The sequence below is a fragment of the Myodes glareolus genome, chromosome 22 (genome assembly GCF_982192425.1).
Source record: "Myodes glareolus chromosome 22, mMyoGla1.1, whole genome shotgun sequence".
In the NCBI taxonomy this organism is placed as follows: Eukaryota; Metazoa; Chordata; class Mammalia; order Rodentia; family Cricetidae; genus Myodes; species Myodes glareolus.
The window spans coordinates 17364252-17377275 of NC_142047.1; the positions used below are offsets into that span (position 1 = coordinate 17364252).

At 52.3% G+C, this 13024-nt stretch overlaps 1 protein-coding gene across 5 annotated transcripts in view; it reads left to right on the forward strand.

The window, feature by feature from the left end:
- The window catches only part of Adcy7 (adenylate cyclase 7), a 59745-nt gene that overhangs the window by 26504 nt on the left and 20217 nt on the right, over positions 1 to 13024 (forward strand). For 4 of the 5 annotated variants that reach the window (XM_048428562.3, XM_048428558.3, XM_048428556.3 and 1 more), the window contains exons 2-5: positions 8863 to 9283; positions 10601 to 10804; positions 11796 to 11963; positions 12632 to 12781. In XM_048428562.3, the coding sequence (XP_048284519.1) occupies positions 9113 to 9283; positions 10601 to 10804; positions 11796 to 11963; positions 12632 to 12781 (693 nt within the window). In that variant the 5' untranslated portion in view covers positions 8863 to 9112. Of the gene's footprint in view, positions 1 to 2947; positions 3063 to 8862; positions 9284 to 10600; positions 10805 to 11795; positions 11964 to 12631; positions 12782 to 13024 lie in introns of those variants that run through there. The other variant, XM_048428559.3, reaches the window with a different exon arrangement.

Genomic DNA, 13024 nt, shown 5'->3' on the forward strand with positions numbered 1-13024 from the left:
CATGGGAGTGTTTGTATAGTTTCCTGCCCTTGTTAAACCTCGTCCTTTGTTGATTGAGTCTCTGGTCAGCCCTCATTAAAGACTCACATGCTCAATTTTGCTCTCCTCTGGATTATTAGGGAAACAGTTTGCCCCTAGCTTCCATCCATCGCAGCGACTGTCTGGGTGAGGCCCTGTGCGGTGAGGCCAGCAGGCAGCCTCCTGAACTGCTGTGTGGGCTGGGCTGGCATCACTGGGGTCCTGAGGCTGGTTAGACTTCCTCTTTCTGGGTGTGAAAGTGTTTCCATTCGTAAGGGTGGAAGGAGCTAGAGGGCAGCTTTTAAAAGAATGAATCATAGTTAGTGAAATTCGGGGGACAAGGTGGGGACGGGGCCAGTGAGATGGCTCAGCTGGTAAAGGCACTTGTCACCGAGACTGAGGATTTAGGTTTAATCCCAGGACCCACGCGGCGAAAGGAGAGACATTGCTCCCGCGAGCTGTCCTCTGACCTACAAACATGTGTGACCACCCAGAGTGTGAGAAAAAGAGCAGAAAGTGTTTAAGGGGGGTGGGGCGGCTGTAGAATGACTCGGTGGTCTTCCAGAGGTCCTGAGTTCAAGTCCCGGCACCCACATGGTGGCTCACAGCCATCTATCATGGGAGCCGATGCCGTCTTCTGTCATCCAGGCATACACGCAATTAGAGCACTCACAGGCATAAATAAATAAATTAAAGAAAAAAAAAAAAGAAAGAGAGGGCTGGAAAGAAGAAGGCTCAGTGGTTAAAAGCATTGACTGGTCTTCCAAAGGTCCTGAGTTCAATTCCCGGCAACCACATGGTGGCTCACAACCATCTGTAATGGGGTCTGGTGCCCTCTTCTGGTCTGCAGACATACACACAGACAGAATATTGTATACATAATAAATAAATAAATAAATATTAAAAAAAAAAAAAGAAAGGAAGAGGTGGGGGCAAAGCCGGTGTGCCTTGCGTGCGTGGCCACATGTTAGTCAGCACATGTAGGCAGAGTCCCCAGATGTGATATGGAAGCCCTGAGTCCTCTGCCTTTTGGAGCTCGTCTTGGCAGCTTCTGCGGGCCATGGCCAGGTGCCTGGCGTACAGGTGTTATTACTGTATTTGGAATGCATGCTGAGGGATGAGTGAAGGAATGAATGACCAACTCTTCCAGGGCAGGCCCACCAGCCCTTACCAGATTGCCGGACACGTCTGTTGTTTTGCATTTTAACAGAGAAGTGGTTCAGGCCCACTCCTATGATCTCAGCCCTGAGCACTTCGGCGCCTCAGAGGATCTGGGGTTTGAATAGGTTTGAGCGACACAGTAAGGCTTTGTCGCAAACCTGCAAACTGTGAGGAGTTGGAGAGATGGCTCAGTGGATAAGGGCTCCTTGCTGCTCTTCCAAGTACTGAGGTTCAGTTCCCAGCCCCTGAAACTGGTCGTTCACAACCACCTGTAACTCCAGCTGCAGAGAGACCGGCTGCTCTCTTCTGGCCTCCACAGGCACCCCAAACCCTACCCCATACACAGAGAAAAGCTACAAAGGTGTGAGAGAGGCTGAGAAGGCTGAGGAGGCAGCCTCCTGCTTAGCGGTGGGAAAAGGAAGGATCGCCGTGCCCAGGACCCCCTCTCCCAGGTGTGGTGCCAGCCTGCCCTTGGTTTGGCCTCAGATTCTTCACTGGGTGAGGTAGTTTCCACCCAAGGCCCAGAAGTGCCCAGGTCAGAGTTGAGACCTCTGAGGTCTGGCATACAGCTTTTTTTAAAAGAGGGGAAATTGAGGCTCAACTCAGGCCCACACTGGATCACATGCAGCAAGGTGGCAGTCTGAACCACGGCTGTGGCCCCTGGCCCAGGTGAAGCCATCACGGAGGAAACAGAAGGCTGAAGCTAACTGCACTGAGAGTCTTTAATGATTACTCTGCCTGGGGCTCAGCAGACTGTTGGGAGATGGGGGTTGATTGGCCTGGCCCTGCCACACTTACCCATCCAGACTGGGCCTCACTGCTTGGTTTTGGTCCTGAAGGACTTTCTTGGTCTAGGTTGGCCCTTAGCTCTGTCCTTTGGTCTTTGCGACCTTGGCCCAGATGGCTTGTAATTTTGTAGACCCTTTATCCACCCAGAGGAAGTTAGGGCCCTTGCAGAGTATGAGCAACCTGTCCCTCCACCAGTCAGCACAGGGCTGGCTGAACCCCAACACCTGGGAGCCATATAGGGCAGCAGGCCGCAGGCTCCTCTGCTCTCCTAAGGGAAGCCCCTGTGTTCCTGGCTTTCAGCCGATGGCTGCTTCCTCTGGTCATTCAGAAGCTCTGGTCCCCACACTGTGTTGTTGTAGGCTTACTTCACAAAGACTAGCTGGGACCCGCTGTAGGACAGACAGAAAAGCATCCTGTCTGGGCCCCATGAGGAGGCTGGTACTGGGATCTGACCAGCACCTACTGAACTGGCAGGAAGTATGGAAGCCATGGCCCTCAGGGCTCTAGGGCCAAGACCAAGCTGGGGAGGGAGGGAGGCACAAGAGGAGAGGCCATAGGGTGGGATGGCTAGGTCTTGGGGTTTCCTGGGTGCCCCGACACTTCTAGTAGCATGTGCATGAAGTTTAGGGTCTTCTGAAAGAGATGGGTTAGTCTGAGACCTTCTCAGCAAACGAGGAGCCTGCAGGCGATGGTAACGCTCTCCAGTGGCCCCTGCTGAGGCCTGGGAAAGGGGTCTGTTGTGGGTGTGACAGGAGTTGCCAGGCTGGGGTGGGGCCTCTCTTCCTCACAGGCCTACAGAGGGGCCCTCATGCCTCAAGGCCCCCACTTCCCTTTTCTGAGGACACCAGGGCCCCACGCCTTCTGCCGCTCCATGCTTGCTGAGGAAGCTGGACTGGGGTTCCTGCTGGTTCTGTCTAGGGAAGGAAGTGGGTACAAGTATGGGTGGTTTACAACATACGGCTGCTGGCTCCCCTGGGGGTGGGCCTCCCAGACAGCCTGAAGGCCCAGCCCTGTGCCAGTCTGTGATGTGCCAGCCCCCTGCCTTCTGTCACCATCTTCTTACTCAGGAATACGGACACCACGGGTCACGATTGGTGAGGAGATCTCAGCCCTGCCTGGGATACAGGAAAGAAATGTGTGTGTGGCTCAGTGGGCTTCCCTACGAGGTACCCCTCCCGGATCCTGCTGTTTGGCCTTGCCCCTGTCCCTCCATTTAGCTGCTACTTTTTTTTTTTTATGCCATGCCTGCTTTATTGGATAGAGATAGGAAAGGGGTCGGCATTTTGAGGTATTAAGAGTTTTTAATGAGGGTGAGAAGCAGGGTGAGGAGTGGGCTGTGCATGGCTTGTGTTCTAATCACAGCTTTCTGTCTCATTAGCTGTGTGACCATGGCGATGGTCGAGCCTCTCTGTAGCTCATTTCCCACACTCAGGAAATGGGAACAGTGGCCCTACAGGCAGGTGTGCAGACGTAAGGGCAAGGCCTCTCACTGGGCCTGGAGCACTTTTTTCTTTTTTGTTTTGACAGGACTGCTGTTCACAAAGCCCCAGAGATCCACCTGTCTCTGCACGGGCCCCAGGGTTGGGTTTTCAGGAGTGTGAAAGACCACGCCCAGCTTTTTACATTAAAACTCAGGTCCTCGGCTCGCTTGCACTGCGCACGCTTGCACGGTGCACGCTCTTGCCCACTGAGCCATCTCCTCAGCCCGGCTGCAGGAGCCTTGCTTCCAGCTGCAGTCTTAGATTCCTCTGCTTAGCTAGCTATTCCAGGGGCTGAATCAGAGCCCCGGGTGGGCTGGTGGGCTGAATCCCTGTGCCCAGTGCGTCCAATTGTCTACTTCCATCCCCAGCCGCTGTTGCCTGGGAAGTGGTCTAATTAGATCCACAAATAAAAATGTTTACCAGGCCTGGTTTCCCATGGGTTCAGGGGTGGGGGCTCTTGCAACAGTGCCTCCGCCTGGCTGTGTGCTTGGGGAGGCGGGTCATGTCTGCGACCAGAGGAGGCATGCGCATGTGTTGGAGCGTGCATGTGCGTGCCCTCACACCACACACGTGTCCTGGTTGCCCACAGCCTGGCTTTGCCTATAGAAGTGGCTCTGGAGCTGTCTCAACCAGTGGTGTCTGGGGTTTCTCAGTCCAGCAGTCCCTGCCCACTGGTGTCTGGCACTGAGCCAGAGGGTCAGGCAGGACTGCAGTTTGTGTGCCTGTGGCATTTGGTTTTGTCCCCTAGAGTGGCAGTGGAGAAGCCTGGGCTCAGGAGCTGTGGTTTGAGTCTTAGTCTTTCTGGCAAGCACCTCCAGCTGTGTGATCTTAGGCTAGCCACTGTGCCTCTCTGGGCTCAGCTCTGTGGCTGTTAGGAAGGGGCTGGATGTGTGCGCGGTGACTGCAGAGCTGGGTACCGCTCAGGATGGGCCTCGTCCTGTCCTGCAGCCCACAGCACAGGGCTGGGCACGTCCAGCTGGCGCTTAGTCTCTTCCCGTGGATTCCAGAATGGCCTGCTTAGATATAGAGGCGGCGAACTGCCAGCCTGCAGGAGGCAGTTTTCTCATAGCTAGCAGTTTGCAGTCTGCCTATGGCTACAGGCCTTGGGAAGCCTGGGCTCATGAGCAGGACCCCGACTAGATAGGTGCTTATGGACACCTGCTTGGGTATAGTTCCAAGTCCCTAGGCTTCCCCCTGCTGTGTCTGGGCCTGTGCTAAAGGCAGAGGGAGGCGGAGCTGGAGTAGCCTTCAGGGCCTTCCCAGCAGTGGGCAGGAGCAGGCTCCCTGGAACCCTATACTTCAGCCACCGAGGGCTTTGTTCCCTCCTGGACACTTTTCTTTGGAGCATCTACTCGCAGCTGGTGTTTGTGCCCTTTGTGACCCCTTTGAGTCTCGCTATGTCCAGTAGCCTGCCCACCCTGTACCCTCTACCCTGTCGCCCCAAAGTGAGGCATACCTACAGGGGGTCACCAGTTCCTGGTACAAGATGGCTCTTCTATAAGAGGCTTCTATTGCAATAGGGCAGTTGCCATCAGGTGGAGTCTGCGGGTGGTTGCTCTCTTTTTGTTTCTCCTCTTAGAGGTCGGGAAGGTCAGCCTGTGTATAAGTTGGGGTTCTTTAGAGCAGTGGTTCTCAACCTGTGGGTCGTCGAATGACCCTTTTACAGGGGTTGCATTTCAAATACCCTGCATATCAGATACTTACATTACAATTCACAACAGTAGCAAAATTATAATAGCTATAATAGTTAATAAGAAGCCTGAGCTACTAGGCCAATCAGCTTAAAATTAATGTAGACCTCTGTGTGTTTATTTGGGACTAAATGGTTGTGGGACCTGATGGGACAGAAACCAGGCCCCACTGCCATTTGGCCTAGTATCTCAGGCTCTTCTCATTAACTAATTCTTTTTTAAAAAGATTTATTTATTTTATTATGTATACAACATTCCTTCCAGTTTTTTTTGTTGTTGTTTTTTGTTTGTTTGTTTGTTTTTGACTTTGATTTTGGCTTGTCTGCAAGTACTCCTGCCTACCAGAAGAGGGCACCAGATCTCATTATAGATGACTGTGAGCCACCATGTGGTTGCTGGGAATTGAACTCAGGACCTCTGGAAGAGCAGTCAGTGCTCTTAACCTTTGAGCCATCTCTCTAGTCCCTTTATTAACTAATTCTTACATCTTAAGATTAACCCATTATTCTTGTGTCTGTTAGCCATGTGGCTTGGTACCTTTCTCGGCAAGGCAGTCACATCTTGCTTGCTCTGTGTTTGGCTTCCTTTGCTGCTGGGTGATGACTGCAGACTGAATCTTTCCTCTTCCCAGAATTCTCCTGTTCTCATGGCCCCACCTCTACTTCCTGCCTGGCTACTGGCCAATGAGCGTTTATTTAAAATACAAGTGACAGGGTACAGACCATTGTCCCACAGCAGGAACAGAACTTAGTGACCGAAAAAAATATATATGGGATTTATTAGACTATATAGAAATATAAAATGTTTTTGAACATATATTATTTGTATATATGGGACAGAGATATATACCAAATATAGTATAATATACTGGATATATACATATCTATCTATCTATCTATCTATCTATCTATCTATCTATCTCCTATATATATTTATTAGAATGGCTTACAGGCTGTGGTCCAGCTACTACAACAATGACTGCCTACCAATGGAAAGTCCAAGAATCCAGTAACTGCTCAGTCCACAAGTCTGGATGTCTCGGCTGGTCTTCAGTACACACTGGACTCCAGAAGAAGTAGGCTCTAATGCCAGTGAGGGAATGGACTTGCTAGAGAGAGCAAGAGCGAGCAGGCAGAGAGTAAAAGCTTCCTTCTTACATCCCCTTTCTACAGGCTGCCAGCAGGAGGTGTGGCCCAGATTAAAGGTGGCTCTTCCCACCTCAAAAGATCCAGGTTAAAGGAGGGACTTCCCATGTCAAATGACGTAATTAAAACAAGTCCCTCACAGGTGTGTGATGCTTGCTTTTTAGCTGAATTCAGATGTAGTCAAGTTGACAAGCAAGAATATTGTCACAGCCTGAGCCACAAGGAGGTATCTCGAGCTGGCACATCACAAGTGTGGCTGAGAAGCCCCTTGGGAATACACGTTGTGTCGATGGGCGGATGATGCATAGAGGGGTCTGTGGTGAGCACAGCCAGCCTGGAGTCCACCTGTTGTTAGCATTCAGGCATTATGCTGGCCCACCCCCTGTCACCTGGCAAGATGCATCTGTCAGTATTCAGGCAAAGGCCTAGCCAGCCTACGGTCACCCGCCACTACGTCATGCGGTGCGTGACGCTGTAAAGCTCTGTACACATGCGCCAAGGTCCCTTTAAAAGCGACCTCCGCCCGTCACTTGTTCTCTTCTGCCTCACTTTCCTTCCCCTGCCAACAGGCACGACCTCTTATTTCACCATCCGCCCCCATCAATAAACTCCCACATGGGTCTGTTGTATATTGTAGTCCATTCTCTCCACCGCTAAACTACAACACCTGACTATAACTTCGTAGTAAAGGCCGTCTGTCCCTCCCTGACTGCTTTCTGTCCTATGAGGTAGGACTTGCAGACTTCATGAATCTGTGTCAGTGGGCCAGGCATGCTGGCACATACCTATAATCCCAGCTATACAGGAGGCTGAGGCAGAAGGATGGCAGGTTCAAGGCCTACTTGGGCCACAGAATGAGTTCAAGGCCAGCTTGGGTGTCTTGGCTAGATCCTGTCTCAAACTATAAAGAAAAGAGAGGGCTGGGGCTATCGTCCACAACGGACTGTTTGCCCAGCATATGTGAGGGTCCGGGCTCAACTCCTCGTATCAGAAAAAAAAACTTCTGTGTCTGTAAGTCCTTTTGAGAAAACACATCTCAAGCCAGATCTAGTGTTTAATCCTAGCACTTGAGAGGCATGTGGTTCTCTGAGTTTGAGTACAGTCTGGTCTACAAAGTGAGTTCCAGGCCACCTAGGGCTATATAGTAAGGCCTGTCTCAAATAGAAACAAACAAACAAACAAACATACAAAAAAAAGAACAAACCTACAAGAAAAACCACATCTGGGACTGGAGAGATGGCTAGTGGTTGAGAGTCCTTGGGGCTCCCCCGCTCCCAAGACAGGGTTTCTCTGTGCAGCTTTGGAGCCTGTCTTGGAACTAGCTTTTGTAGACCAGGTTGGCTCTGAACTCACAGAGATCTGCCTTCCTCTGCCTCCCGGGTGCTGGGATTAAAGGCATGTGCCACCACTACCCAGCAGTACTAGGGGCTCTTGCAGAGGACCTGAATTCAGTTCCCATAGCCCATGTTGAGTGGCTCACAATTGCTTGTAACGCCAGCTCCAGGGCATCTGATGCCTTCTTTTGGCCTCTGGGCAACATACACACACACACACTCACACACATATAATTAAAAATAAAAATGAGCCAGGCAGTGGTGGCACATGCCTTTAATCCCAACACTCAGGAGGCAAAGTTGGATGGATCTCTGAGTTTGAGGCCAGCCTGATCTACAGAGCCAGTTCCAGGACAGCTAGGGCTACACAGAGAAACCCTGCCTCAAAAAACCTTAAATAGATAAATAAAAATTTAAAAAAGAGAGAAAGAAAAAAAGAAAGAAAGCATGGTCTCATGTGGATACTTGCCATAGCTCAGGTACAGGGGGTTGCCCTGGTTGAAGCTAGCCATGTGGAAGCTGAGTTTGTGGCTCCTCAACCTCCCCAGACCACCTGGATCCTGAGACGGTCCTTAAATCCCAGGCTGCCAGGATCTTGGTTTGGGACCCTATAGACCTGAAGACACAGACGGAGCCCCAGGCATCCAGAGAGTGTGTCATTCACATCATCTCACACTGGGACCCTGGGGACAGAGCGCATCATCTCACCTGATATGGCCAGTGACTCTACTGAAGCCCGGGGAACCAAGGAAGGCTGAGCTACAAGCTGTGTGGAGATCACTAGGGAGCCACCTAGAAAAAGAAATGTATGTGGCCCAGCCTCCATCGTTCAGATGATACTGGGGAGTCATTCACCAAACAGGAAGTGGCTTAGTCGGGCTTTGAGGGCCCGTGTGCCGTGCTGGTCTCCAGGGTGATTTAGGTACTGTGGCTCTGTGCCATCCACTGCAGTGCCCAGAAGTTATGTGCCCATGTGCCCTTAATGAGTGATTAGTGTAACAGGGCTGGGAGTTTCCTTAGACAGGGTCTTGTTATATAGCATGGGATGTCCTCAAACTTACAACCCTCCTACCTCAGCCTCCTTAGTACCGCTACACCTGGCTTCCATAATTCCATTTCTAATGACTCTGAATTCACACATGCCCAGGTACTGTACGAAAATGGCTCCACCTCCCCTCATGTCTGCTCTTCCCTAATTTGTTCCGTGGGCATCAAGTGTTTTTGATCTGCTTTGTCTCCACAGATCTGAGGACCCGGAAGGTCCTGTCAGCCCATCCCAGACACCCTGAAGACGCCAGTGACCAAGACTCAGTGGCTGGAGCTGGTGCTATGTGCCCATGGAGCCACAGGCTCTGGGTGCCTCTGCCCAGTCCTGACTGCTAGCCTCAGAGAGGTCAGAGGCCTGGGCCACATTCAAGAGTGTCAGTAGACAGATGTATCTCAGGCCGTGGGGCTCCTAAGCAGGCTGCTGGACTAGGCCACTGGGGAAGAAGATGCCAGCCAAGGGGCGTTACTTCCTAAATGAGGGTGATGAGGGCCCCAACCAGGCAAAGCTCTATGAGAAGTACCGCCTCACCAGCCAGCATGGGCCATTGCTGCTCTTGCTCCTCCTGGTGGCTGTGGCCGTCTGCATTGCGCTCATCAGCATCACCTTCAGTCATGAGGTAAGGACCCCCAGCTAGGGCACTCTGGCCTTCCTGCTCTGATGGGAAAGCTTTGGCACGATGGTTCCTGTCTGAAGCTTCGTTTTCTTCTTTCGTGAACTGCTAGGTGGATGAAAAACCAGTCAATTTGAATTTGATCTTGAAGTCTGGTTGATTTTAGTTATTATATTAATTGTATGAAATCACCCTCAGCTTTTTTTTTTTTCACCATGAAAGTCAATCTGTTAAAAGATCTGAGTCAAGGCTTGTATGTTACTTCCTTCCCTTATCCGACCACGGCAGACATCACCAATCAATCCCTGTGTTCCTTTCTGAATCTGGTTACGATCTTGGAATTTTTTTCCTTTACCTCGACTTCCTTCTCCTTCCCTCACTTCCCCTTCTCCTTCTTTTCCTCTTCTTCCTCCTCCTTGCCATTTTATTTTTCTTTATTTTTATTTTTTAAAGACAGGGCCTCATTGTGTAGCCCAGGCTGGCCTTGAATTCATAGCCTCTTAAATGCTGGCATGGACTCTTTGCCACTGTCAGGGCAGATGGCATCTCTCCTGACCTGTGCCCTTGCTCTGCTGCAGCCACCAGCTGTGTGCCGTTGTTGGTCACTCGGCATATGACCGAGAACCTGGTTTTGGTTTTTCTTCATTTTCTTATTGATTGTTGTAAATGCAGTCAGAAGTTCCTGAAGTGATATCAGAGGCTACAGGCAGCTGTGTGTCGGCAGCCAGTGCCCTGGTGGAGTGGAAAGGGCACAGCTGGACCTTGCAGCAACTACACATACACCCCTTTCCTGTCATTGCCCAGAGGCGGCTGGTACATCTGCCCTCATGACGTTTAGGGTCTGTGGCGGGGGGGGGGGGGGGGGGGGGGGGGGACCCAGGATCTTCTGGGTCCATCTGTCATCTGGATCCTTATCCCCACCTACACCTCTCCTCCAGTGCCATCTCTGTGAGGGGTGCCTGCTTTTTGTGTCGTCCCCCCCCCCCAAAAAAAACCAGTTCTTTAATCAGGCACAAATTCCTCTCCTCCCAGACTTAAGTGAGGCTTTACCTGAGGAAAACCCTGTTCTGGCTCCTGTGGTTGCACCTGTCCCCCACAGGGGAGCAGTGGTCTCTTAGGGCAGAGTAGGGGTGCTCTAGCTGCTGCAATGGCTGGGATTACGTGAATGGGATTGCACGCAGGCCTCAGGTTATGGGGAGACCAGTGTCAGGGGAGCCCAGCACTGCTGTGTGGAAGGGGCTTAAGTGATTGTGGGTAGATTTCTGGAGGAACGTGCGCTCCACTGGAGAAAGTCAAGGTACTCTGCCTGTTTGCTCTACCCAGGATCCCCCCAGGCACAGGGCTCTCCTGGGCACTGCGTTCTTCCTGCTGACGCTGTTTGTGGCTCTCTACGTGCTGGTCTATGTTGAGTGCCTGGTGCGACGGTGGCTGCAGGCCTTGGCTCTGCTCACCTGGCTCTGCCTCATGCTGCTCGGCTCCGTGCTTGTGTGGGACTCCTGGAAGAACGAAGCCTGTGCGTGGGAGCAGGTAACGGTGGGAGTCGACGTCACTGGGCTCGGGTGCAAGTAGCTGGAACAGGCAATCAGCGGCAGCTTCTGCCCGCTTGTGGCTTTGGGGTTTATGGTCTCCCTGCAGGCTAGGACATTGGGTTTAAGATGGCCCCAAGGTGACTGAGTCTCTTCTCAGAGTGCCCCTTTTGAGATCTGGCATTTTGGATAGAACTTGTTTGATTAAAGATGACCAAATTGCAACTCAGGAAGGCAAAAAAGTACCAATGGGTTCAAGTGCCAGGAAGAACCGAGTAGGACTAGTCCTTGCTCCAGTAGCTTGGCCCCTTTGGACCTGCTGTCCTTTGGGTTACTTTGTTCCTGAGCAGCCTGTCCCCAGCTCGAGGCTGAGATGGCTGTTCACTCAGTAGGACAGCCGTCCCACGTGACAGCTGGAGACCTTGGCTGAGTTGCACCAGCCTGGCCTGGTCAGTCACAGTTGCCTTCAAGTGGCATCCTCTGAGCACAGCCTGTGCTATTTCTGTGATTGAACGAGCTCAGACCGATATTGGGCGGGCTCAGACTGTGATTGGGTGAACTCAGACCGTGATTGTGTGGGCTCAGGCTGTGATTGGACGGACTCAGACTGAAATTGTGTGGGCTCAGGCTGTGATTGGGCGAGCTCAGGTTGTACTTGGGTAGACTCAGGCTGTGATTGGATGGGCTCAGGCTCATGAAACCATAGGCAGGCAGGGCTGAAGGGGGAGCCAATAAGTGACTCTGCTCCATCCCAGCCTTCCAGTGGTTATTAGACCAACAGCTGAGCTCAATGACACAGAAACTCAGTATTCAGGCGATGAGCAAGGCACCTTAGGTCTTCCTGTCCTGCTGTGTGTCTGTTCCTCTGCCTCAACATGTAGGGGAGAGATGAGAGATCCCAGGGTTGGGATGTCCCAGGTGCCGAGAGACTGAGGACCTCTCCTCCTACGTGGTCCTGAGCCATGTTGACTCTCGGGGTGCACTGTCCCCAGGTGCCTTTCTTCCTGTTCATCGTCTTTGTGGTGTATGCCTTGCTGCCCCTCAGCACGCGGGCAGCCATCACAGTGGGGATGGTCTCCACTGTCTCCCACCTCCTGGTGTTTGGAGCTGTGACCGGAACCTCCAAGACGTCCATGTCTGGCGCACAGCTGGGACTGCAGGTGAGGGAGGGCGACAGAGGCTGGGTGGGGGCCGGCTCTGGCCTGGTGGAGGTTGAGCTTGGGGGCTGTGTTTGCAGACCTGTGGTGGCAGGCAGGGCCCCATCTTGTTTGCCTTAACTGCTGGTCGAGAATATTCTAGACTCAGGCCCTAGCTGTGCTCAGGGTCCTGCCCTGAGTGTCTCTCCCCAGGACCCTGACCTAGGTTCTTAACACCCCGGTCTTGGTATGTTGACTATGTTGAGTAAGTGTGCCCCCAGTTCACATCATTGGGGTGCAGGGATGTGTCTTCCTTCTGACTGGCCTAAATGCCACTTCTGGGGGAGAGGTCAGAGCTCTGGGCAGCCAGCTGGGTTCTGTACCTTCTGTGGCTGGGTTCAGAGCTCAGTGAGGTAGCCAGCATCTCCTTGGAAGTACTTGACATCCCTGGACTGCTACTGTCCAGGGATAACGAATAGAGCATGTTGTCTGGTGGGGCAAAGAAGGCCCAAGTTCTGATCCTGTGGTCATAGCAACTCACTGGGGAATCAACTGCCACCTGGACAGTTCTCTGCCGAACCCAGGAAAAAACAACAACTTGAAGAATATTTGGGTCAGGCAATGGGGCACAATTGTCACCAAGTGCGCTAGCTGGATCATGCTGAGCCTTGCTTGCCCTTGGCTGCCCTCAGCTTCTGGCCAACGCCATTATCCTCCTCGGTGGGAACTTCACGGGGGCCTTTCACAAGCACCAGCTGCAGGATGCTTCCCGGGACCTCTTCATCTACACCGTCAAGTGTATCCAGATCCGCCGGAAGCTGCGTGTGGAGAAGCGCCAGCAGGTAGGGACCTACGTCCCCTCTTCCCTTCTTCCCCGACTGCTGTGAACCCCACCTTGTCCTGCACACGTGGCCCATGTGACTGGTCCCTTGAGGATCTCAGTTCTCGGAGCTTTGGTGACAGGGAGGGCAGGTGCTCTATCAGGGCGATCCTGTGTACATATAACCCGTCAGGAAACAATGACATCGTGGGCAGAGTCTGTGGGAAGAAATGAGGTGCAGTGGCTAACCTGGGGATGTTCTGCC